General features: G+C 36.6%; 1 protein-coding gene across 1 annotated transcript; it reads right to left on the bottom strand.

The window, feature by feature from the left end:
* Window positions 1–15483: 15483 nt before the first annotated feature.
* Window positions 15484–23566, bottom strand: coq8b (coenzyme Q8B). The gene is made up of 15 exons (XM_079610947.1): window positions 23378–23566; window positions 22610–22785; window positions 22171–22500; window positions 21590–21656; window positions 21162–21233; window positions 20958–21077; window positions 20613–20698; window positions 19497–19637; window positions 19314–19395; window positions 19100–19193; window positions 18807–18948; window positions 18440–18547; window positions 17172–17237; window positions 16742–16828; window positions 15484–16587 (listed from the first exon to the last, which is right to left on the bottom strand). Coding segments are annotated over exons 1-15 (1869 nt in total). The 5' UTR covers window positions 23379–23566; the 3' UTR covers window positions 15484–16290.
* Between the last annotated feature and the right edge of the window lie 1856 nt (window positions 23567–25422).

Below are 25422 nucleotides of genomic sequence, written 5' to 3'. Positions count from 1 at the left end.
GTTAAGATTTGTGTGTATCCTCTTGCTAAAGAAGGCCTGTCTTTTTTAAGCTAGAGAAGAGTAGCGTCATGTGCTAATAAGATTGTACCCTCTGTTTGTAAGACAGTAGAGAGAAGTTTAGTGTTTGTTTGTGTGGTGACATAGAAATTCACAATGTTTAGGAAAAGTACTAGACTGACTACCCCTTTATGGACAGATAGTGAATTCAAGTCTTTGTTATCAGAGCACATGGACTCCATCGTGACTGAGCCAGTCAGATTGAATTTAACAAAGAAATTTGGCATTGATGCAGACAAAGTTTGGTCAATTGAAGATTGCAAGAAAGTGTTGGGTGCATGTATCAGGAAGAAAAATGTGAAAGGTATTATATTATGTCACAGAGAGTTTAGCTTATCCATTGTACAAGAACAAGCTCGTTGTATTGATAAGTTAAAAGAACAGAACAAACAATTGCATACTCGAATGTCCTGTCTCACAGACAAGGTGGGCCATAACACGGCCTCAACCAAATGTGACTCAGAAGACCAACAGTCAGATGAAAGCTATCCTGATCTACAGTCTTTTGATAGTATAGAGGACAATGTCAATGCAGATGTAAATGCAGTTGAAGTGTGCGTAGCTAGACAAAAGCCTCAGGTAAAAGGGGTTGACACAGTTCCATCTGCAACCTCCATATTGCCATCAAAAGCAGTCATTTCAACGTTAGCTCCTAAAGATATAGAGAGAATATCTCAGAGCTTACCTCCAGCACGCACAAATTTTTCTGAATTTAGAAGGGCATTGATCAGCAAAATGCGTCTATATGACATGGCGGTAACAGAAGTCACACAGTTGATGTCACAAATTTTAACTGAATCTGAATTCAACAGTTTTGAATCTGCTGTTACTTCTGAACTGCTACATGCCAGTAAAGATGAGTTGAGAGAAGGTGTCTTGAAAATTTTAAAGAACATTGTTGGACCACACATGGACTGGTCAAAGCTCACTAATTGTGTACAGAAGAAGGGTGAATCTGTTTGTGAGTACACAGAAAGGTTCTGTCAGTCCGCTGCAGCTTACAGCGGAATTGCAGACACGCCAGAGAAGGTGTTAGGTGATAATGGTCCCCTAGTTCGCACATGGTTTCAGGGTCTTCTGTCAGAACACAAAAATGCATTGCCTTACTTAGAATTAACATGGTCCAGTAGAACCCTGGAAGACAACCTGGACAGTTTAGTCACTTGGGAAAGAGACTCTGATGTCAGAGAGAGAGTAAGAATTGCAGCAGTTACTGTTAAGTTCAACTCAGAGAAGCCAAAGAAACGTAAAAGTCCTAGAGAAGCCACTTGTTCTTACTGTGGCAAGCATGGACATTTTGGGAAAGAATGTAGAAAAAACAAAAAGAATTTTAGAGACGTGACCAATATTGCTCAGCTTTTACTCAGTCTGTTTGCTACTCTGAAGCAGCCGCTCCCCTCGTCATTAAACTCGTGGGGCAACTTGTTGAGGTGTTAGCCATTTGGGCTGTGAGTGCTTAATTTCCCCAGTAACTTACAACAAAGATGAAAGACTTGTTTTTGTTTAATAGCACAAAAAGGAAAGTGACTGTCACAGTTTTCCTTTGGGGGACACTGATTAAGTAAACTCACAGCCTAAAATGTTAAGTTACAGCACAGGCTTCATCAGTAATGGTGTTAGGTCAGACTGTAAATGTAAAAAGCCCTCATGAAGGTACTAATGAATCAAGCAAAAGAAATTGGTTAACGACCCTCACAGCTCCGAATATTGTATTACAGCGTGCACCAGTTACGAACCCATCCTCATGTATGATGTCTGCAATGACTGAAGTTGTGTTAGAGGATGAAGGAGAAATGACTCACAATTGTGTTACGTTTACATACACACCTACGAGGGAAGTAAAAGAAACTCCCATAGAAAATTTTGTTTGAAAATAGTTGTTTTGTTGATGGTTCAGCTCAAGAAACAAGCCGTTAGAACCTAAGTGGTACAGACCACATCGAGTGATGTTGATTACAGCAGCTGAAGTATTGTGTCAGGGAAGGGAAAACTTGTAAATGAACATGTCACACTGTTCCCTCATCTACAGGGATAGGATAGGACACACGGACAAGTGAGGTGCCCTGGGAAGAACTGAACGCAACAGGCTTCGGGGGCCAACCCAGGGTGAAGATTCCCTCTTAGGCCTTCCCCTCCCTTAGTCCATCCTTACCTCACTGGTTCATATAGGTGTCTCATGAATTAAGTATTAGGGAAAGAAGGAACAACAAATAGCAGACTCAGATGGAACAGAGGATACAACCAGTCTTTACAACGAATACTGCTCTGTTGCCGTTTTTCTCTTTTGTTTTCTTTCTTCCTCTGTGCAGATACCACTGGATGACTGTCCCGAGACCCATATGCATTGACCTCCTCACCTGTGTATGAAGCCACAACCTTCCAGAAAACGACTCGATCCACTGCTGAGCCAACTATCACAAAGAAAAAGAAAAAAATACACAACGCAGAGACTCACATACGTTCCGTATGTCAACAGTGGAACCTTCAGTCATCCATCGAACATGATCAAGATTGTCACACTACTAACCATCATGGACATCGCGCAAAGTGTAGACTCCAGAAACAACATATTCTTAGAGCTAATGAATATGTCAAGAACGCCTTGTTTGCTGGAAAGAACGTTGCATGGCACACGCAACTTCAGCTTCTGCCACAAACAAAGAACATGGCTGCTTTCCAGGACTGACTTGTGCACAACCATGGTGGTGAAAGAACTTTTGGAGCTTTAATCCCATCTCACAGGTTTAATGGATCCAACAGAGAACTTGAACAAAATCCAACAAGACATTCTTGATCTTTCAGCAAAATTCCACCAGATGACTGAAAGGTTCACGAACCCTAATTGCATGTTTGTTTCTGTGTCCGCATGCAATTACAGAAGAACTACACAGAATAAGTTATATGTGCCTGTAATTTACACCAGTTACAAGAATGAACTTTTAAGTGTTTAAATTTGTATATTATGTGAGAGTTTTAAAGAACTCTCAAACGGGGGACTGAAGGATAACAAATTTTAAGAATCTATTTCATTTTAGGTTTAACTGATGATTATTGAGTTTCCAGCAGTAGATTCCGGCCAGACTTGTAAATGAGTCAAATCATTGAATTCTCTCACCTTTAGTTCTGCAAATTACTTTCAGAGCCATTTGCTCAAGGTACAGCGGTGCCTTTGTCTCTATGATAATGTTAAGGTTTGAGCAATCAAGTCAGGATGATTGGATTAGCAATACAATAGCTGATTGGCTCGGGTTCTCTAGAGCAATCTAGAGAACCTGCCATACCGGTTTTTGCTGGATAAGAAGACTCCTCCCCCTGGGAATGTATATAACTACAATGTATACTGTTTAGATCTAGACTGTTTGAAAGAATTGCAGCCACGCGCAATAAAGAAGAACTTCTGCTTGAACGTGATCCAAACGTCTCCTGGTATTTGCTTAGAAGAAGGAAAAGTTTCCTACAGTTGTCAAATGGATAGTACACTTTTTTTGAGCATTATGTACATTTACTGTTCTTTAAAGGATCATGTGACACTGGAGACTGGAGTAATGGCTGCTGAAAATTCAGCTTTACCATCACAGGAATACATTACATTTTGAAATATATTAAATTAGAAAAAAAAAATGTAATTGTAATAATACTTCGATATTACTGCTTTTACTATAGTTTTGATCAAAGTGATCAAATAAATGTAGCCTTGGTGAGTATAAGAGACTTCTTTCAAAAACAAAAATAACGTAATAGTTAATATAGGGATGACAATTTGATATTCTTCCAAACCATTGAAAAAAATTTTTTACATTTAACACAGTTAAATTATTTTTTGTGTTTTTAAAGATCAACTTTACGCCAGTGTTAAATGACGGCATATGTAATCTAAACGTAAAAATAGGGCAATGGACAATTAAATATCCAATATTGACTTTAAAATATCCATCAATATGATTGGTATCAATAAACACAGATGAGCCAAAACATTATGACCACGGTCACCTGCCAAATATACTGTTATACAGTGTCGACCCACCGAGGCATGGACTCTACAAGACCCCTGAATGTTTCCTGTGGTATCCGTATTTGGCACCAAGACATTAGCAGCAGATCATTCAAGTCCTGTAGGTTACGAGATGAAGCCGGAGTGGATTGAACTTGCTGGTCAAGCACATCCCACAGATGCTAAATTGGATTGAGATCTGGGGAATTTGGAGGCCAGAACAACACCTTAAAGTCTTCTTCATGTTCCTCAAACCATTCCTGTACAATGTGTAGAGTGCATTATCCTGCTGAAAGGTCCACTTCCAGCAGGGAACACCATTGTCATGAAAGGCTGTACTTGGTCTGCATCAATGTTTAGGTAGGTGGCATGTGTTAAATTTACGTCCACAAGATTGGCAGGACCCAGGGTTGCTCAGCAGAACATTGCCCAGTGCATCACATTCCTTCCACCGGCTTGTCGTCGCCCCACAGTGCATTCTGGTGCTATCACTTCCACAGGTAAAAGGCACACATTGTACCCGTCCTCGCCAAGTGATTTAAAAGAAAACGGGACTTATCGGACCAGACAACCTTCTTCCACTTCTCTAGGGTCCAGTTCCAACGCTCACGTGCCCATTGTTGGAGCTTTCGATGGTGGACTGGGGTCATCATGCACTCTGATTGGTCTGCAGCTATGCAGCCCCATACATAGAGTGCAATAAACTGTGTGTTGTGATGTATTTCTCTCATAACCATCATTAAACTTTTGCGAGACCACAGTAGATCTACTTTTGGCTTGGATGAGACGGATAGCCTTCGTTCACCTCGTGCATCAATGAGCCCCGTCGCCGGTTTGTGGTTTGTCTTTCCTGGGATCACTGTTGGTAGATTCTCACCACTACTGACCAGGAGCAACCCACAGGCCTTGCTATTTCAGAGATACTCTGACCCAGTCGCCTTGCCATATCAATTTGGCCCTTGTCAAAGTTGCTCAGATCTTTATTCTTGCCCATTTCTCGTGCATCCAAAACGTTGATTACAAGAACTGGTCTTTTCTTACCATCTTATCGACCCAGATCTGTGGCCTAGTTAGGTGATGATCAACAATAATAATCGCTTTACCTGTATATCGGTATACTATCAATCAATACCAATAAATCCAAAGAAATCTCCATTGGACATTGAGAAACCTCTGTTGGTTGACCACTAGTCAGACATACTCTGACACAATCTGAATTCTAAAATAAAACTGAGAATTCACAAAACTCTACTATGAGAGAGAACACATTTGATATGTAAAACTGTCATATGCTATGCATTGCCCCCCTTCTGAGACCATCTGCCTTAAATCCATAATGCATGTCACTGTATTACCTTAATGATTATTTTATTTTAGCATTAAAAGCTGTTAAAACATTTACAAAGTGAAACTATTGATCCCAGCATCTATCCAGCCTGCTTGTAAACCTCTATGTTATGTTCACTGCTCGCAAAGGCCGTTTATTTTCAGGAAAGACTTTGCTCTATTGATAGACACATCTCACTTAACCATTTAAAGTCCTCTTATGGTCTATAAGAATCCTATAATGGAAGCTAAAGTGGCAATACACAGAGCACGAAGACACTGTGGTCCTGTAAAACGGCAGAGAACCATGGACAGGAATATTCACTATATTTGACAAAAAGAGTACCAGTAGAGCTCTTGTTACACTACATCATGTTTCCAGACTTCTGCAATGACAGCCTGCGGGCACCGTTTCACAGTGGATATATTTGCAAGTGAAGTCTGCACTGTGGATTGATAATGAGGACTTGAGCTTGAGGTACACCTATGAACAAACAGAAAAAAGACCCTATTAAGAATATCTATATTTTAGACTCTGAATTTGAGGTCTGTCTGTTTTTCTTTGATACTGTAGTGTAAACTGAATGGTACTCAAGAGTCATCACTTCACTTCACAAGGAAATGAAGCTTAAAACACAAACGCAACAAGTACAAATTTCTTAAATTCCATCAAAAAGAAAATTTGAATCACTGAAAACTTCCAATGGATAAATATATAATTTATATTAAAATGTATATATGATGATTTTAAAATCATTTGCGAGGACAACCAAAAATACATACTATAAGGATTGGAATTTCACGCAGTAGAGTACTTTAAAACACTTAAAAAAACGTTTTACTCAAAAAGAATAAACCTCAACAGATTAGGTTAGATTCCACACCTATATTAAAAATATACGATTACTCACAAACCATAGACATAAAAAATATGGAACGTCGCACCTCCACTCTCTTACATAGAAAAGCCAATGTCCCAATATGGCGCTGAAATCTTGCACTGATTCGGGACCCGAGTCTGTGGAGTAGTGAGCATGAAGTGAAGTGTCAAGGCTCTGCCACACTCCCACAGAGTCGTTTAGTACAGTTTACTGCAGAACAACTCATGTCGGTGTAAAATAAAGTTATCGAAATGTAGAAATTAAAACTAAAGCACCAATCTCCTCCCGAAAAAAGTCAGTTGGTGGCTCAGTGACTATTGTCAATCACAACGTTCAATTATGATGTCAATTTGTATAGTATCAAATAACTAACAAAACCCAAACTTATTTTTAAAAAACGAACACTTGCACTTACATCAGTGTGATAAAAACTACATAAAATGACAGATACCATTTTAGGAAGAAAGTATTTTGAAGTGTAATTTAATTGTTTAGTTTGTCTCACGTCCCATTAAATTACATGGAGAGGACGGGGATCGACTCGAGACACTTTGGCTTCACTTTTCACGACTTGTGCAGCTCGCTTGGCACAAACACATAGGCTACAAACACACCAAACAATTAAAATAAAGTTAAGACTACATAATAGTACAATTTTTAATTTGCCCTCACCCTGGCACCTACACAGAAAAAAGTAAACTGCTAGCATACAGGCTGATTAATGCTTTAAAAAAATCCAATTCAGAGGCCATTATTTTTTTCTAAAATATCTCATAACAAACAAAAAAAGATCTGGTAAAGGTCAACATCATAAACTCTTAGGGACATACAGACAAAGTTTCGTTGTTAACAAGTTAAGTTGTTCAACATGCTTCACATATTCTTTCCAACTTAAATTATTCCCACTCATCTAGACTTGCCATTATCATCAGTGAAGAACTGGCTCAGTTTTCTATCTTCTGTCTTTTCCAATGCATGGGTGTGGTGTGTTTCGTTGTGCAGCATGCAAAGCAAATCAGTTTGTAAATGCGGAATACCCTGCTGAAAAGAAAACAGCTAAAACAAGTGTAAGCTAGAACACTAGACTTCATAATGCATAGAGGCCTATTGTCTAGCTAGCAGGCTAACATTAGCTGTGGTTTATGGCCAGGTATGGCCTGAAAACCCAGAAAGCACAGGTTTCATGGTTGGGGTGAAAGTAAAGTAATCAGATTTATTGTCATATCTGTTGTCAAACTCAAGATGGAGTGATGGATATTAGGGCAAAATTATTAAATTGATATAAAACAGCAAAAGCTATTATTATTATTATTATTATATACTTTTTCTTAAATCCTTGATTTAGTCTATTTTAAAGTTAAATATTACAATAATATTTACTAGTAGTAGCCTAGTAATAATAAATTGTGCAGCTCTACACATCAAACCTGGAGTTTATCTATCGTAAATTGCATTCATAATTTTAATCAGAACCCCCCCCCCCCCTCCAAAAAAATTGTGCAGCCCGATATAAAAAAATTATAATAAAATAAACAATAATAATAAAATGTTCTATGCATAAAATAAATACTAACTAAATGGTGAAAAAAGGTCTGAACATGCACTTTGTCACAGCACCCCAACAATTCAGCTTCTTTCCACAATAAACACAATTTTTTACTCATAAAAACCTCTTTATACACTACAAAAAAGACAGATTTAATATATTTCTAAGCTCCCTAATAAGTGCACTGCACATCTTGTTCAGAAAATTCTTTGTGGAATTGAATACGTTCATTTTCTAGCCTCACTCATACTGAAGAAAAAGTGAAAGTGAGTGAAACCACTACACCAAGATAGTGAGTAAATGCTGCAATAATAGATGAGATGGGCTCCGCACAAGACGTATTGATCGAGGCAGGACGCTAAACAGAAAACGTGATAGACAGGTGTGACTTAGCAAACCATAGAAGAAATGACGGAATCCAACCTTCTCTGATTGTGCCATGTTTCAATTCCACAACAAATGGCATTTCTCTCTTTTTTATTTTGTAATGTAGATGTTCTATATAATTATTTGTTGGATATTCAGGTCTTCACAGCTATACAGTCGCATTGTCTGACTCTGACTACAAAATTCTTCCCAGAGAAGTTTACATGTTCTGTGTTTACATAGAATCAAACTTTCCATAAACTCCTTCCTTCCACTTTAGGTCAACTATTTGTGGAAATGGTATAGGTTTCAGGCACATGAAAGGATAATAAAAATCAGTCAAAAAGAAAAAAGCGACAACAAATTCAACTTGACCTCAACATCCGTCTCGTGTGAACCGATCACATGTGGTCAGACAAGACAGCTCTCCATTTACTACTGTACACCATGACCACTTGAGTCAGATTTCATCAAGCCATAATTGATCATGTGCAATACGTCAAACACTGTAAATACTGTAAGCATCCCTGCTCCATGGACCACCATTCTCTTTTTTATTTTCTTATTTGGCCTAAAATACACAGTAAATATAAGTGACTGGGCATTTGTTTGTTTCCTCCAACTCTTCCTCCTCCACCTCATTCCAGCGAGATCCTCGGTTACAGATGAGAGGATCTGCGACATCTGTTCAACAGCTGAAGACTTTGGATGTTTGGAAAGGAGAGGATTGGAAACAGGGGAATGTCAGGATAGGCAAAGATGGAAAAGCTTCCACACCCTCCATCATTTGTCTATGTTAGCATTAGACATGAGTCACAGTAATTACACAGGGCTGGAGCGGCACAAACCCCACCTACTTTACCCCAGTCACAGTCATGTGATACTTTTAACCTTTCAGACGAGTATTTGTGGAAAGTCTAAGTATCTTGGCAATCAAGGTGCATGACGTCTTTTGCTGGGATCTTGGTATATTAAAGCTGCCGTGTGTATTTTTTCAATGCTAAAACACGATTCCAGCTCAATGCACATAGACATCTAGAAGAATCTAAGACTATAAAGGCATTAGTAGATTATTTCCACTTTGTAATAAATCATGAAAAATATGTTATTCACGAGTTCACACTCCTCCCATGATGATTGGATAGATCATTCTGAACTTTGTTAAAAAAAAAAACATGGTTTTAAAATATATTTATTTACTCCCCAAAATTTGAGATGGTCAAATTAAACACTCCTTTAAACATTTAGCAGGATAACTTATTAGTTTAGCAGTGCTAACTGGTTTAGCGGTAAATAAAATACACATAATCATAACAATATATTATAAACCATCCCTTGTTGTATAGCAAAGGCTAAAGTACTATGAAGTGCTGCAGTGATGATGTAATTTTGTAGGCCTATAGAGAAGTTAGTAACACATTGTTCCCTGAACAAAAAGCCAATGGATTTTAAGCTCTGTGACCAACAAAAGTTGATGATTTTGATCAGGCATACAAGCGTTACACACACCTACAAATACTCATTCAGTTTTCTGACACTGCCAGTTAGCAGAGGCTTCCACTACACTGTAATAAAACATATATAGATATTTTTCATAGTTGTCAATCAAAACAAAGATTATTGGATTGGATTATATTTACAAGAAAATACGATTTCAGTCTTTCTACCAAAGGCCCCCTCTACTAAATTTTATTTCATTAAATGCATTATTTGTAATTTCTTTGTAATTATTTGTAATTTTTCATTATTCATGCTGCTAAGCAAAACAAAACTGATAATCTTCCAAAAACTCCAATGTTCAATCAAATCAATTTCTTCTCTCAGTTCCTCGTTCACATCTTAAAACTAAAGGTGACCTGGCATTTTCTTTTGACACATTTCTAAAAAAGGTTGTAATGGATGGATGCTATCTCCCTGTTTTTTTTAAGTACGTTATGGAAACATTCTTTTTGAAGATCCATTTGGTGCCATAAATGGTGCAAAAATTACACACTGCTGCTTTAATGGACATCATTCAAATCAGTTTTTTTTTTCAGATACAAATTTGATTGTCTAAGACTTACATGATGGAACACAGCACAGTTAACAGCATGCATTTGTACTGTAGGGTGTGAAATTTGCTTTGCTTTTATCTTCTAGGTGTTTTGGATAGAATTAAAGGCTAACAGCAATGCATCCGCAAAAAAACCCAAGCAGTTCCCTGCTGTTTCAGGCATTCGGATGTGGATGCTAAAAAGAACAAAGGCATCAGACAGGAGATGCTACTTCATATTTGAAGAGTGCCTCATCACTGCAATCAGAGGGGAATTTCATTTCATTTTGTAATTGTGTCCCTGACTTTGAAGTTGTGCCACACAGGGGAGCTCTCTCAGTCACAAACAGAGAAACGCTACTACGTTTATCCATCTCGTTTCTCTATCCCTGTTGCTCTCGCCCTCTCACTCGCTTTCTCTTACGTAAGCACACAGACTGCTGCGGATGCTTTACAAGAGTACAAGTCTAGAACACAGAGCATGAGCTCTTGTAAAGCATCCGCAGTGGTTCTGTTTATGGCTGAAACAAGCTGCTCTATTCTTACGGTGTTCAGTTTCATCTCCTTCCTTCACACAAGTCTGTAACCCAGTCTGTAACCACTGACTGAGATTCCCATCGTCATTTATTCATCGTTTAGAAAACAGTATAAAGAAGAACAATTACTCAATTCTCCACAAATGAATAGTGATGAAGGTGCCATAATGGTTAAGGTCAACATGAAACCTACTCTGTTTGTAATGTGATCAACTCTCTCTACCTTTGATTATGAGATGATACTTCAGGTCCCAAAAAAAAAAAAAAAACTCTTAGTAAAACTGTTTATAATCAACAACTTTATGTTAATAATGATGAACCAAAATTACTGAAACACCGAAACCAAAATTAAAGGTTTAATTTTGCTGAAAATTTTAATTATTAATTTAATATAAAAATATATTTTAAGTTGTATAAAAACGTTTATATTGCACATATCCGTCAGGCCACATTAAAGAGCACCAAAACAACATTTACTATTTGAAAAGTGTAATTCAGTCCTCTCAGTCCCTCGTTCACATCTTAAAACTAAAGGTGATCGGACATTTTCTGTGGCTGTTCATCGGCTCTGGAATAGTCTTCCCTTTCACAAGATCTTCCCCTTCTGTTTCTATATGTTAATCCTCTTTGAAGACTTAATGTTATTATTTATGTTTTAATTCAGTTTAAGGGTGTATCATTTTCATTTATCCAATTGTTTTTTTATATGTTTTATTATGTTTTAATGACGTTCTTTATTTGTTGTACAGCACTTTGGTTTCAACCTTTTTACAGTCTATGGTTTCAACATCTGTTGTTTTTAAATGTGCTTTATGAATTACTAAACTAAACTAAACTAAACTAAACTAAACTAAACTAAACTAAACTAAACTAAACTAAACTATTGGGTTTAAGCTTACCCAAATGTTGACTTATATAAAACGTGATAATATATAGTTTATACACAGAAATGGACCATTGTGAATTGAACAGTGTCAGTGTATGCGCACGCTGAATAGAATAGAATAGAATAGAATTGAAATATAGAATAGAATGAGGCATTTATATATCGCTTTCATATTTACTACTGTATAAAAGAGCTTTACAATCAGGGGGTCTCTCCTCAACCACCACCAGTGTAGGGTTGCAGCCACTGTAAAATTAAACTTATAATCAAATTCATATAGTAAAGTGTTTATGTGTATGATTCCCCGAATCCCCGAATTTGAATTACCCCGTAATTCCTCTCACACAATGCGAGCCGCGACCATAAGAGCATCAATGATTTCAACGTGAATCACACCGTGCGCCTGGCTTTAGTGTTTGGTGTGCTGTCTTGGTCACATCGCGGCAATACACACACTATAGGAACAAAACTGTTATATCTACGATTTTTTATTATCGTGTTTTATGGTTTCACATTTTGAAAATCTTAGTAATGGCTTTAAGGCCTTTAGTGAACTTATCTAAACATTGAAATTATCAAAACTAAAAGTCTGCAAGTCTAGATCTACTTTGCGTTACACTCTTTAATTCAATAGAAAAATGTTGATCCTAAACAGATTCCTTTGCAGAATCCTGACACATTGCCAAGCATCACTAAATTACCCATCATGATCACTCGGAAGGTAAAGAGCTGTATCACTGCCAGTTGAGATCTCACTGTAAAGTCCATTTAGGTGCGGTCATACATAATGTAAAGTCATGTACTAGCGGATGTGTTATGATATTCTTAATGCAGAGAAAAATGTAAGATCTAAAAGCAAGCGCTCAAACGTGTGCATGACGTGTAAAGGTCGACCTTAGAAATTGAGCTAAACGACTTTGATTTTCACAGCTGAATGCCATGCACACTTTGATGTGATTACCGGTACTTTGAATGACTCCAGGACTTTCCACACTAATGCAGAGGAAACAGGGAGAGTCATTTTTTCCAAAGTTATGCCTGCTAAGTTTTTCTTTTTTCCTGGCAAACGATTTCTACATTCATATAGCTACATAAGTAACTCTTATTGCAAATCAAATCAATAAATAGTCTCACACACACACACATATATATATACAGTAGTGGAGCCAGTACAAATACTGAACTAAAGATCTTAACTGCAAAGCACAAGCTTGCTGACACTTGTGGTGCCATGTGAACCAGAAGATGATCATTTCATTTGATACATTATGAAGGCCTGGTGATGAGATAAGCCACAATCCTTTGTCAAATTATGAGACATGACAATAAATAAACCAAATTACAAAGACACAAATCCCTCGACACAATTCACCCATTGCAATTGAAGAATGGCTCAGAAAAAAACGGAAATGGCTTTTTCAAGCAACTGCTCTCTGTATGGCGCAGAATTGTAGTCCATTGTTTAGAAGTCACACCCTTATTATTACAAAGGAAATGACATCCTTCTCCAGTGCCACAGCTTAGCTGGCAGCCGTCTGATTGCCCTTTGCCCTCATGCTATTGTAGTTTCAGCTGCTGTGTCCTCTTGTTCATCCATCTGGATAACAATGGGGCGCAGACTTACACCACAGACACGCGGAACAGACGGTACCCACTCAGGACAGTTAAAAAAACATTCAGCTGTTATGGACATGCAGTCCAATACCAACAGTCGGTGTGACGAGTGATTAAATAGCGCAGCAAAGAAAAGTTGCTAACAGGGGTACTTACAGTTTTTGTGTGAACCAGCCAAAGAAGACTGTACACTAGGGGAATGAATAGAAAATAGCCTACAATGATTCATATTCTTAAACTAGCCCATATATAGGCTTGAATTTTGAGTTTAGCAGCGCAAGTACAACCAAAAGTTCAGGTTTAAAGACTGAATTTGTATTTTATTTGACTAAATGAATTTATTAAGATATAAGTTGAATATATTAGAATATATAAAGTAATTGTAAAGGTCAGATAATGAAAAAAGCTCCAACAACCAGAAGAAAAAAGAAGAAGAAAAAAAAAAGTACCACCTTAATTTATGTCAAATCAAACTGGGGTCAAACTCCTGTCTAGGGTCACAACCGGCAATACTGATGAAAAGAATCGAGCTGAACTTCTGAACACATAAGAAGAAATGCCAGGACTTACTGTGTAGCAAGATAAATGGATGATAAAAATGTAAACATTGATGTAACACTGACATCTTATGATATAATGTAATGTGGGCAAACCACACCAGACTTAAAAGATTTAAAGGGATATTTCACCAAAATGAAAATTCAGTAATCATTCTATTATGTCATTCTTCTGTGAAGATATACTAAAATATGTTTGTTTGTTTTTTCTCCAATGTGGTTTTGGACCTTATTGACTTGGATCTCATAGGCAAAAGTAACATGTATCACAGAAGAACTACTTTCAAATACTTTAGTCTATACATCATTTTGATTTGCCAGAATAGGCTTGTCAATCCATTCAAGTATGACTACATCAACTAAGAACATTATATAAAGATAATTAATATTATTTGTGTATTTTAATCATTGTATGCTGATTATTATGTTGCTGATATTGATAGTCTACTCTACATAAAGCATCTGTACACTGCAGTCATGTACTCATATTTCATTGAGGGCTCTGACAAACTCCTCACAGTGCATGGCCTAACCATTATTGATCAAAAACAGTCATCTAATTGTTGATGAGGATGGCTATGCGTTTCTAATAAAGGCATAATATCACTTTCAGCAGATACACTTTAAGTGTTACATAATTTTACACTGGATCATGCTATTATCATCTATCATATAGGTGGTGTTTCATGATAATGTGTGTTCAGAAACATCTGGACTCAGTCGGACTTACATTCTTGTGTGTCCAGAAAAGGAAGTCTTGATGTTATTTTTTTAACCCCATCATACCTTAAAACTCTAAGAGAATAACTCCATTATTTATATCTTCATGTTTTATCATGGAAATGGATCTGATGAAACAGATATGAGCATACATGCAATCCCAAACCACTTCAGCTGTATTATATGATATCCTAAAACTATAAATAATGCATGTTAAATGAGAGCACAGATTGCCATTGGGACTTACCGAATAGAAGGATACTACAATGAGTGTCCGTGCCGCCTTTTGTGTAATCCAGAGGAAATATGGGGGAAAAAATAATTTAGGATTATTCTACATCAGAATTCCTCGCGAAACCGACGCTCTATTAGATGCACGTGGCCTGAAGCGCTTCGAATGGTCGTAAATTTTAAACGCGGTCGTGAGAAATGGACGGATTTTTGATAATCTCTGCGTTTGTTATTCAGTGAGCAGCAGTCACTGGCGCATAGACTGCGCTCCTCCCGCGGCTCCACCCGCTAGCCCCGCCCAATCGACGAGCCCATTGGCGCACACGGGCGTTTATGCAAATTTTTTCTTCCCGCTGATGTTCAAGAGTCTGAATGGGACCATACAAGTATCCAGACGGCAGGCATAAAATACCGTCATCTAGAGGCCAAACCACACTTTTCTGAACGTTAACGTTTCTGTATTTTTTAAAACAGACTTCTTTTTTTTTCTTTTTTTCTTTTACTGAGCGAGTGTTCATAGTTACTGACTTTATACTTTTAGAACTAACAACAAAATAATTATTTGTTGAAAAATAAATAAATAAAAATATTAAAATACTTGCCTTTACTTATATACAATTTTAATATTTTAATTATTATCAATTATCTCGTTTTATATATATATATATATATATATATATATATATATATATATATATATATATATATATATTATTATTAATATTATTTTTGATAATAAACAGATCAAGACATAAAGCTCTGGGAAATTCTAGAATATTACCATAATCATGTACTTACATTTACATTTATTGACGTTGTATTTACATTTATTCCAAGGGTCAAAGAATACTATTGGTACTGAAACATGTAGAAAACATGGATCATTTTTAGTGAATTAACAAATAAATGGATAAATAAATAATATGCAGAAAATCTGGGAGGATATTCAGATTTGTAATTTGAGCAGGTCCTGTTACCCTATAACCAGTAATGGGTATTTCTTATAATGGGAAGTTTACTTCCATTTTCATAATATACTGTATGTTAATGATCTTAATTCAGTGGTTTTAAAACTATCACAAAGACAGTGTAATATTTACAAAACCACAATTTACTAATATTTACAATCTGCTACACCAGTAATGTCACATACTTTTAATGATGAGAAGAGAAATACACACATTGACTTTTCTTGGTGTAAATCAAACCATGCAGTCAAATTTTATTGTTAGATTAATATAATTTACAGGAATTCTGATTTATAATTCACTGCACTGGAGTAAAATCGTTATATTCATTGCTTACAGTGTCATAACTTTAAAAGCTTGGCAATGATCATAACAAGGACCTTGTTAACTAATTCTAAGAATATCTACCTTTGCATTCATTTTTTTTCAATCAAAGAAAATAAAAGGCAAAAAAACATACTGACACAATTGAACTTTCTTTGTATACATATAAATAAACATATGTGTGTCATGATGATCTTGAAGTTCTTGATGATCTTGAAGTTCTTGAGTGATATGGTCACATATAACCCTCAAAACCTAAACCTTCGTGCATCTTTCCTGTCGTTGACGTTTGTAGGAATTGTAAATATCAAGGAACATATTTCGGCAGGAAATGTGGGCCTTTAGCTTGGAACAGATGAGGAATGAGCCAGCCATTTTGCGGTGCAGAGAGTAAGTCTCCTCTGGAGGAGGAGTGAGACGGTGTCGAAGCATGACAGGGATCAGGCTCTGGATGCGCTGTGTGGTACTCTGAGTGCCAAAGTCAAACGTTTCGGTAGAAGCAAACGCTTCACCAAGGATCATCACTGCCTCCACGTGTGCATCCTCGAATGCCTGAAGAGAATAAGACCATTTTGTTAAAGAGGACAGTCTCGAAACAATAGAGAAAGTAATGGCTTTAAATCTAGGGGGAAGTAAAGGAAAAAGCGGATAGAAAATATGCAAGACAGTAAAACTATTGTATTATAAACCATATAAAGCCACAAACCTTGGCTTCGAACCCGGTAAGAAACTTCAGGTCTTTAGATTTCTGCAGAACAGTTGCCCTGTCTCCGATCGACGCTGCATGAACCACCTTAAAATGACAATCATTTGAAAAAATATATACATTATACACACTTTAAGAAAGATACATAAAAGGGAACAAATGCAGTTAATGTTCTTTTTAGCAGTTAATGTTCTTTTTAACATTTACCAATATTTTTGTATCATCTTACCGTTACATTGTTTTTAAGTTCTATTGCGAATTTTTAATAATTCACATATTTATTAGGTTACTGTATGTGTCTATAATGTGTCTAAATAGAGATTCCTATTAATAACAAAACTCAAGCTCACTTTTTATGCAAAGCCCCTTCACATCCCATTCCAGTCCTACCCACTAAGGTGTTGTGCAAAAATATTCCCAAAATCTGTACCTCTATGTAATCATCTGTGAATGACTCTGGGTAATCTCGGCAGGCTCCAAAGTCCAACAGAAATATCTGTTATGATGAAGAACAAATGATCAAAGTCATAAATACTGTTTCAATGGGGGGAAGTGGAAAGGTCTAACAGCACCCTGAACACAAACAGACATGCAATTAAGGAATTATGAAAGAAATATGGAAGTTAAAATATACCATTTTACAATATAAACCATTTTGAAATATTATCACATTTTTAAATAACTGTTTTCTATTAATATCATTTTGCCAGCAGCCATATCACCCTGTAGCCCAAGACTGGTTTCCCACTGAAGCTAAGCAGGGCTGAGCCTGGTTAGTACTTGGATGGGAGACCTTCTAAGAAAACCAGGCTGCTGCTAGAAGAGGTGTTAGTGAGGCCAGCAGGGGGCGCTCACCCTGTGGCCTGTGTGGGTCCTAACACCCCAGTGTAGTGACGGGGACACTATACTCTCAAAGAGCACCGTCCAGATGAGACGTTAAACCGAGGTCCTGACTCTCTGTGGTCACAAAAAAACCCAGGATGTCTTTCGAAAGAGTAGGGGTGTAACCCCGGCATCCTGGTCAAATTTGCCCAGTGGCCTCTGTCCATCATGGCCTCCTAATCATCCCCATATATATATATACTAATTGGCTTCATCACTCTGTCTCCTCTCCACCAGTAAGCTGGTGTGTGGTGGGCGTTCTGGAGCAATATGGCTGCTGTCGCATCATCCAGGTGGTGCTGCACATTGGTGGTGGTTGAGGAGTGAAGCGCTTTGAGTATCGAGAAAAGCGCTATATAAATGTAATGAATTATTATTATTATTATTATTTAAATATAATTTAATAGCAGTATTTTAAAATGTAATATATTCCTGTGATGGCAAAGCTGAATTTTCAGCATCATTACTCCAGTCTTCAGTGTCACATGACCCTTCAGAAATCGTTCTAATATGCTGATTTGCTGCTCAAGAAACATTTATTATTATTCTCAATGTTGAAAACAGTCAAGCTGAGCAAACCTTCAAAAATCAGGATTCTTTGAATAGAAAGAATTATAATTGTCTTTACTGTCACTTTTGATAAATTTAATGCAATCTTGAGCATTAAAAGTATTAATTTATTTAAAAAAATAAAAAATGTGTGTATGTGTGTGTGTGTGTGTGTGTCTGTCTGTTAAATGTGTTACTGTGAAACTATAGATGAGCAAATACATCTGAACATACACACCTCTGTCGTCAGTGTCAGTGGTTGCTCACCTTGTTCTGTTCACTATTGTAGAAGAAGTTGGACCAATTGGGGTCTGTCTGCATGAAGCGGAACTCAAACAGCTCTCTCAAACACAACTGCAGGATGTTAAAACTTATCTACCGAATAAAGGTGAGCGAGAATTATTTTCCGAAAGTTCATTTTCAGTTAAATAAAATAGGATACCATTAGATAAACAGTATCAATATTGCCAAATCAGGAGAAATACTATTGTAGGTTATTCACACAACTATGCAAAGGGTATATCGTTGATTCAAAGATTTAGTGCCAAGTTACAACACAAAAATGTACAAACATTTAAGCAAATGAATCAAACAAAAGCTTATTGCAAATGTCTGTTCTCTGTTTAAAACCCACCTCATTTCTAGTCTCCTGATTCAAATCAACACAGCTGTCCAGTGGAACTCCATTAACCAGTTCCATGGTGATCACGCGACGACCCGACAGCTCATCAAAGACCTCAGGGACCATGAATACTGGATCTCCTTTAAGCAAATTCCTGTGGGAGTCAAGAAAAATAGTGTAAAGGACTATGTTAATGTGTAAAGGACTGCTTTCAAAAACATTACAGAGCCAAAACAGTGTTGTTATGGTCCATTCAAACGGTACACAATCCAGATACTTATTAGAACTGAATATTTATGATATACCTGAATCGCTTTGCACACTCTGCCTCTCTCTTGTAGTCACACTCCCATGCCAGCTCCCTCTGAAGAACCTCGAGACTACTGTCAGCAAACAGACCTGTTCAAAAAAATCAACAGCTACTGACATCCCACACAATGTGTAGGACTCAATGTACCCACTTCTGACATTTTTGCCTTTTGAACTTAAAATAAAAATGAAAAAATTGCCAGTGCTCACCATCAGGCAGCACAAGACTCATCTTCAGAACAGACATAAGATTGTTGATGTCACTATGAATGCTCTCAGCGACACCCGGGTACTATATGAGAAAACAAAAAAAGTTTGTTTACACAAAACATCAATATATGTTGCAAAACTTTAGACTGCTGAAACCAGAACATGAAAAATTCTGTCGAATACCTGAATCTTCATAGCAATTTCCCTCCCATCAAGCAAAACTCCATGATGCACTTGACCAATGGAGGCAGCAGCAAAGGGTTTTTCCTCAAATGATGAGAGTTTCTCCTTCCATCCAGACCCCAAGTCTTCCTCAAGCACTTTCTGCACATGGGGTTTCACAAAGTGAACACAACAACATCTGAAAAACGTCAGTTAGAAGAAGCTATTAAGGCAACACTAACAACTGCCATCAATGTCATATAATGCGTTATTGTCCTCCTGGGAAGTTAGTATTCACGAAGTCAGGAGCGTTCAAGTCACTTTTGTCAAAGCAAGATGGCGTTGCACCTTCTCTTAATTACCTACACAAAAATACAGCAAGGTTTTTAAACTCTACTTCTAGAAAATGAAGAACAAAGAATGTGCATCAGGTGTGTTTTGCTTTTTAATGGTTTTAAATTTATGAAGCCACTGTATACTTCATCATTGCTATATTACAATGCTATATTTTTTTTGTGCAGTGAATCAGCTTATTTTGTAGTAGATAAAAAAAGCTGTATAAAGTGCACTGAAAGTCCCTTGTAGGCCATCTACGAAACAGCATTGTTATGGTTAACTAAAACTAAGACTATTATTGTTTTTGTTCATTGAAATAAATCTAAAATAAAATATGAATATGAATATTAGATGAGAAACTTTTACAAAATTAGAAATGTTACATTGGCAACTGACTGAAACAAATAAGTTAAAATGTATGTACTAAAGCTAAATCAAAATATGAATTAATTAATAAAAAAAGACAAAAGCAAAATTGCTAAAAACAAACTAAAATTCCAAATAAAAAACAATTAAAAAAATATGAATAAATAACAACACTGCTATGAACATTTCTTATCTTTGTCTTAACAGTATTCTGTGATGAATATTAAAACAGCTTGTTTGTAAAAATACTTTCTTTCCAGCATGGTGCTCATTAACCCAATTATTTCAAGAGATCAAGGCAGTTTTTAATAGTTGTGTGGTTAATATTTTATAAGATCATCATTCCCCCACCCCACCCCACACAAAAAAAACACAGAAGAATCTTTTCATAACAAATAACACTGCATCAATGAAATAGTAACCAGTGTAACTTACATGCATTTGCCAGGCTGGCATGAAGTCTGCACTCTGTCGAACCCTCTCAAATATTTTCTGCAGTTGCGGGCTAATGAAGCTATTATCTATTGAGGACATAAAAAAATGTGAAACATCACAGAGGAAAATTTCCTAACAGCACAAAATAAAGTATCTAATTATTTTTGTGCCTTTGGAATGCTTTAAATAATATTTTGTGAAAAGCAACAAAGGACAGAAAACATCTGGAAGAGTTTCAAGCTCTAAAATGGGGCTCTTGATCCGGGAATATTTAGGGTCATCATTTATATGAACAATTGAAGGCACTTGGTCCCAAAGTATTCACAATAAAACTAAAGGATTTACCCTGAATGCTTAGCATCTGTCCAATCTTGAGGGCCGCTCCTCTAACCTTACACAGTGTGTTCACTATTCTCTCTGCATTGGCCTCTGACAGGAGGGGGGAGTCTAAAAGAGCCCCCATCTCTGAAAGAGAAAGACACCAGAAGAAATTAGACTAATATGCCCAATAACAGTTTTAGAAACAAGGCAAGGGGTACCACATACTACCTGAGCGTTTTCCTCCAAAAGACTGTTTTGCCACCTCAGCAATGGCTCCAATGCCTAGACCAACCACTAATCCTACAAAAGAAAGCAGCAAAATTATTATGAATAGGACAATTAATGCATTATTAAGGTGCGATCACATTTATCAAGTGTAGCGATGCAAGAAGCCAAGTAGCTTTCTGTGGGTCAACACGACAAATCTACACAGTACAAAACCAATTTAACCCCGTTGCGAAATCCACTTGGGGAAACCTTTCGATATATATATTATATATACATACATATATATATATATATATATATATATATATATATATATTATAACAATATTATAACAATGGAAATTAAAAGTAATACAGCAATATAGATGTTTTATGTGTGTGTATTACAAACAGTCTGCAGTGCAAATAATAAAACTGAAAATCACTGACCCCCAAAATTGGCAAGGCGACTGATCCGCGTAGCAGGTACCTTCCGCTCTCTGGCTCGCTCGCTAAGCTGCAAAGCATCAAAATCATACTGCTCAATAAAGTCTACAAATGTATTTATTAAAAAAAAAAGAAAAAAAAGATCATAAACGAGCAGCACATGCTGAAAAAGAAAACTTGAAATAGACACGTTGCATATTAAACGATATACCGTACTTAAATGACAAATACATTCCAAGGAGCTTTAATTTTAATTGTATGTGATTTTGTCATTTTTGTCTTTTTTTTATATTCCTATTTAAGTTTAATTCATTTTTATTTCAGTTTTAATTAATTTAATTTTTATTACCGGTAATAATTATTACTTTTTTTTTTATTAAAGTGCTTCAACTTAGAGGCGATTTTTATTTGAGTTTTTTCATCTAATATTTATGTTTTATTTGAGCTTAATTTCAATAGTTTTAAATGTTTTAATAGTTTAACAATCTAATAGTTTTAGTTTACAAAAATACATTTTCAACATATATTAATTGTAAATCACAAGACAAGGCATATATTTCCAATGTTAACATTTAAAACCTCACCTTTTGCCGTACAGGCCTGTCAATATTCTGCTTTGCCTCCCGCGCCTTTTTAATGTCTTCAGGGCTTAACCGGGCCACCACAGAATCGTGGACAAACCTAGTATGGTGATGAAACATTGATACATGCAGAAAACGAGTGTTTTGACCAGGCCAACCGGTTCCTTTGACCGTGCCAGTAGGTGCAACAAAAGGCGTCTCTGACGTTTCATTCCTTCCATCATGGCTGGAAATGTCTGGGGGCATTTCAGAGCCGACTGCCCACTTTGCTGCTTCATCCGCGTCCATCTCCTCCCACTTCTCAATGTTAGGAAACTCGTCAGTCTTGGGAGTCTGAAAATGTCCATTTAAAAACAATATATGTTAGCAATGTAATTTCTCTTACTATGTTCATTCATATCTATAAATTGGCAGAGAGATACATCTTTATGAGTTCACTAACGCTTTCTCCCATTACAGTGCCCATCACACCCTCGACCGCCTCCGTTGCAGCTTTGACCCCTGCACCAAAGGTCGAGTTACAGGCCATCAGTCGGAGTTGTTCGCCCTGAATGTTGGCGAAGGCAGCACCCACCTTGCCGGCCCCCCTCAACACCTGCAGCACTTCTGCCAACATCACTGAAAATCACAGGTGCAAGTGAACCTTCAAACATCATATCATTACTGAAAAGTTCAGAGCAGCCAGTTATTTTTGTATTATTTATATACAATTATAGTTTATTAATTAGTTTTCAATTTTGATGTGTCTTTGTCATTTTTATTATTACCGGTATTTGGTTTTAGTTCCGTTTTAGATTTGATCTATTTCCAGTTAGTAATTTAATGTTTCAACTAATCTTATTTCAGTTTATTGCTTTGGCAACATTTCTCATTTTCATTTAGTTAAAATTGTTATGTAATAATAATATTTTGAAATATATAATATTATGTAATTAATATTTTATTCGAATCATATAATATTATGATATATCATATAATTTCACTTTGCTTGTCATTGTGAAACACATGCATTTAGCATTTGCAAATTTGTAATTAGGCTTGATGTAAAGTTAAGGCACATTACACTGCATTTATCCCATGTCCAAATTCATTGACATGGCATGGGCATTAATAATACTATTGAATTGTACAGTATTCAAAATGTATCCGATCAAGAAGCATCTAATAAATTAGTACAGCGGTGTAGTTTTCTAACAACAATAATACTTACTCGTGTTGAGAGATTAGTATACTTCTCAGCGTCTGTGAGAAGTGTCCTTTCTACTCCGCACACCTCTGTCTGTTTTGCAACCACTACCGGACACGGAAATACTCTGGTGATTGACAGCTGACACAGCCAACCAAATATGCAGATATCAAAAAGGGGTTGGTTTTGCTGCTGACAACCAATCACGAGCGGAAAGCAAACACGTTTAACATGGTAACCATAGTATCAGTTTTGACATACACGTCTTGGGCCAATAGAATGTGGTACGGGGCGTATCCGAATGTCTCATTGACCAATGATCCGGTGGAGGATAACGCCGTGTACTGGCCAGTGTGAGAAGTGCAGTTACAAAAGACGCTGTCGCTGATTTTGATTGAGTGAAGCGCAACTAGCGGAGCTAAGTGACTTTCATTTGACTTTCTGGAGGAATTAATAGCACATTCAGAAAATTGCAGAGTGTGTGTGATTCTCCAATGGAATATTATTAAATGTACCTGATTTTTTTTTTTACTTAAACACATCCACACTAATAAATCGAAGATTATTGTTAAAAATGTTTTTTAACGTTACACAAATGCCATTATGTACATGTTAGCCTACTAGGGCCTATCTATTTATTTTAATAAAAATGATGGCATTATCGCTTAAACCGTGTGTCTTTTAAGATGCAGGTTTTAAGTCATGAAAGAAGGAACTCTTTTATAAAGTTTATGTCACTAAGTTTTGTCATCACCGTCAAATATTTATGAAAACATTTAAAAATTCAGGCAGAATTTTAAAAAAATCATCGTTGACAAAGGCCATGATTTTGTACTTCACTTTGCAGGTTCTCATTTATGACTGTTATATAGGCTAATTGTAGTCAATAACAGTCTAATCTAAAACTTTTGTACAAAATGTGTGTTGTTTTACTGTAGCTTAGCCCAAATAATCACCCTGATGATTTATCTGTGGTGCACAGTGCACACCAACATATTTTTCTAATTCATGTGTAAAATAACTTCCTCGCAATTTCTCTTCTCTTCTCTTCTCTTCTCTTCTCTTCTCTTCTCTTCTCTTCTCTTCTCTTCTCTTCTCTTCTCTTCTCTTCTCTTCTATTCTCTTCTATTCTCTTCTCCTTCTTCTACGTGTTTACTGGCTACATTTTTCTTGTTCAAGAAGCCGTTTTACTTGATTATATTTCACAATAGGGAAAAAACAATGATTGCAGCATCCGTTTCACACCAACAACAGCTGTGAATATATTCCTTTACTCGCATTTATTTTCCATATACAATCTCTGATATGGTCTTATTTGCATCTCTTGCATTATATCAATTATTCTCATTGGGCATTACCTGAAAGAACTGTTGCCTCTAAAAGGCCCTCTCTCACTTTACACTAAAGGTATTATAAGATAAATGCATTGTCTTTTTACCATTCTCAGTCTTAAAGATATGTGTTTAGTTTTTTAAGCACCTTCAAGTTCACCCCGTGCTCTCATGATCATATCCCCATGCTTATTTTGACTGTGATATGGCAGTATTTAGACAATTAAGAAACAATAAGGAACAGTTTATTATAGTAGCTATGCCCCACTAAACGTAAACATAAAAACACAAAACCTTTGCACTGTTCACTGTATCCCTGTATTCCTCATATTGTAAAGATCCCATACACAGATCATTCACCCTTACTACAATGAACATAGCCTGGTGCCCGTACTCTGATGCATGTTGCTTCTTATCTTTCTCTCACTATCTGTGTTCATTTGATATTTTATTTACTGGTATTTGAATATTTGAGAATTGTTGTCTTTCTTATTTATGCATGTCCAGTGGCAGTGGCTGCCAAAGACTAATGGTAAAAGTACAGTACAGAACAAAAACAAACAGAGTCTGCAATTACGGTACATGTTTTTGCTCAGACTTGACTTTTATGTGAAATGTGGTGAAAGTGAAAGATGCAGATTGTTATGATGATGAGGTAGAAGAATTTTCCTCTTTGTGGGTGTAGTGATAGAGGGGGAGTCTGAACATCCATATATGGGCATGCCATCAACTTTCTCT

This window comes from Phoxinus phoxinus (genome assembly GCF_949152265.1).
Source record: "Phoxinus phoxinus genome assembly, chromosome: 4".
In the NCBI taxonomy this organism is placed as follows: Eukaryota; Metazoa; Chordata; class Actinopteri; order Cypriniformes; family Leuciscidae; genus Phoxinus; species Phoxinus phoxinus.
Note: the sequence above shows the minus strand (reverse complement) of the source record. Positions and strands in the feature narration are given on the sequence as shown.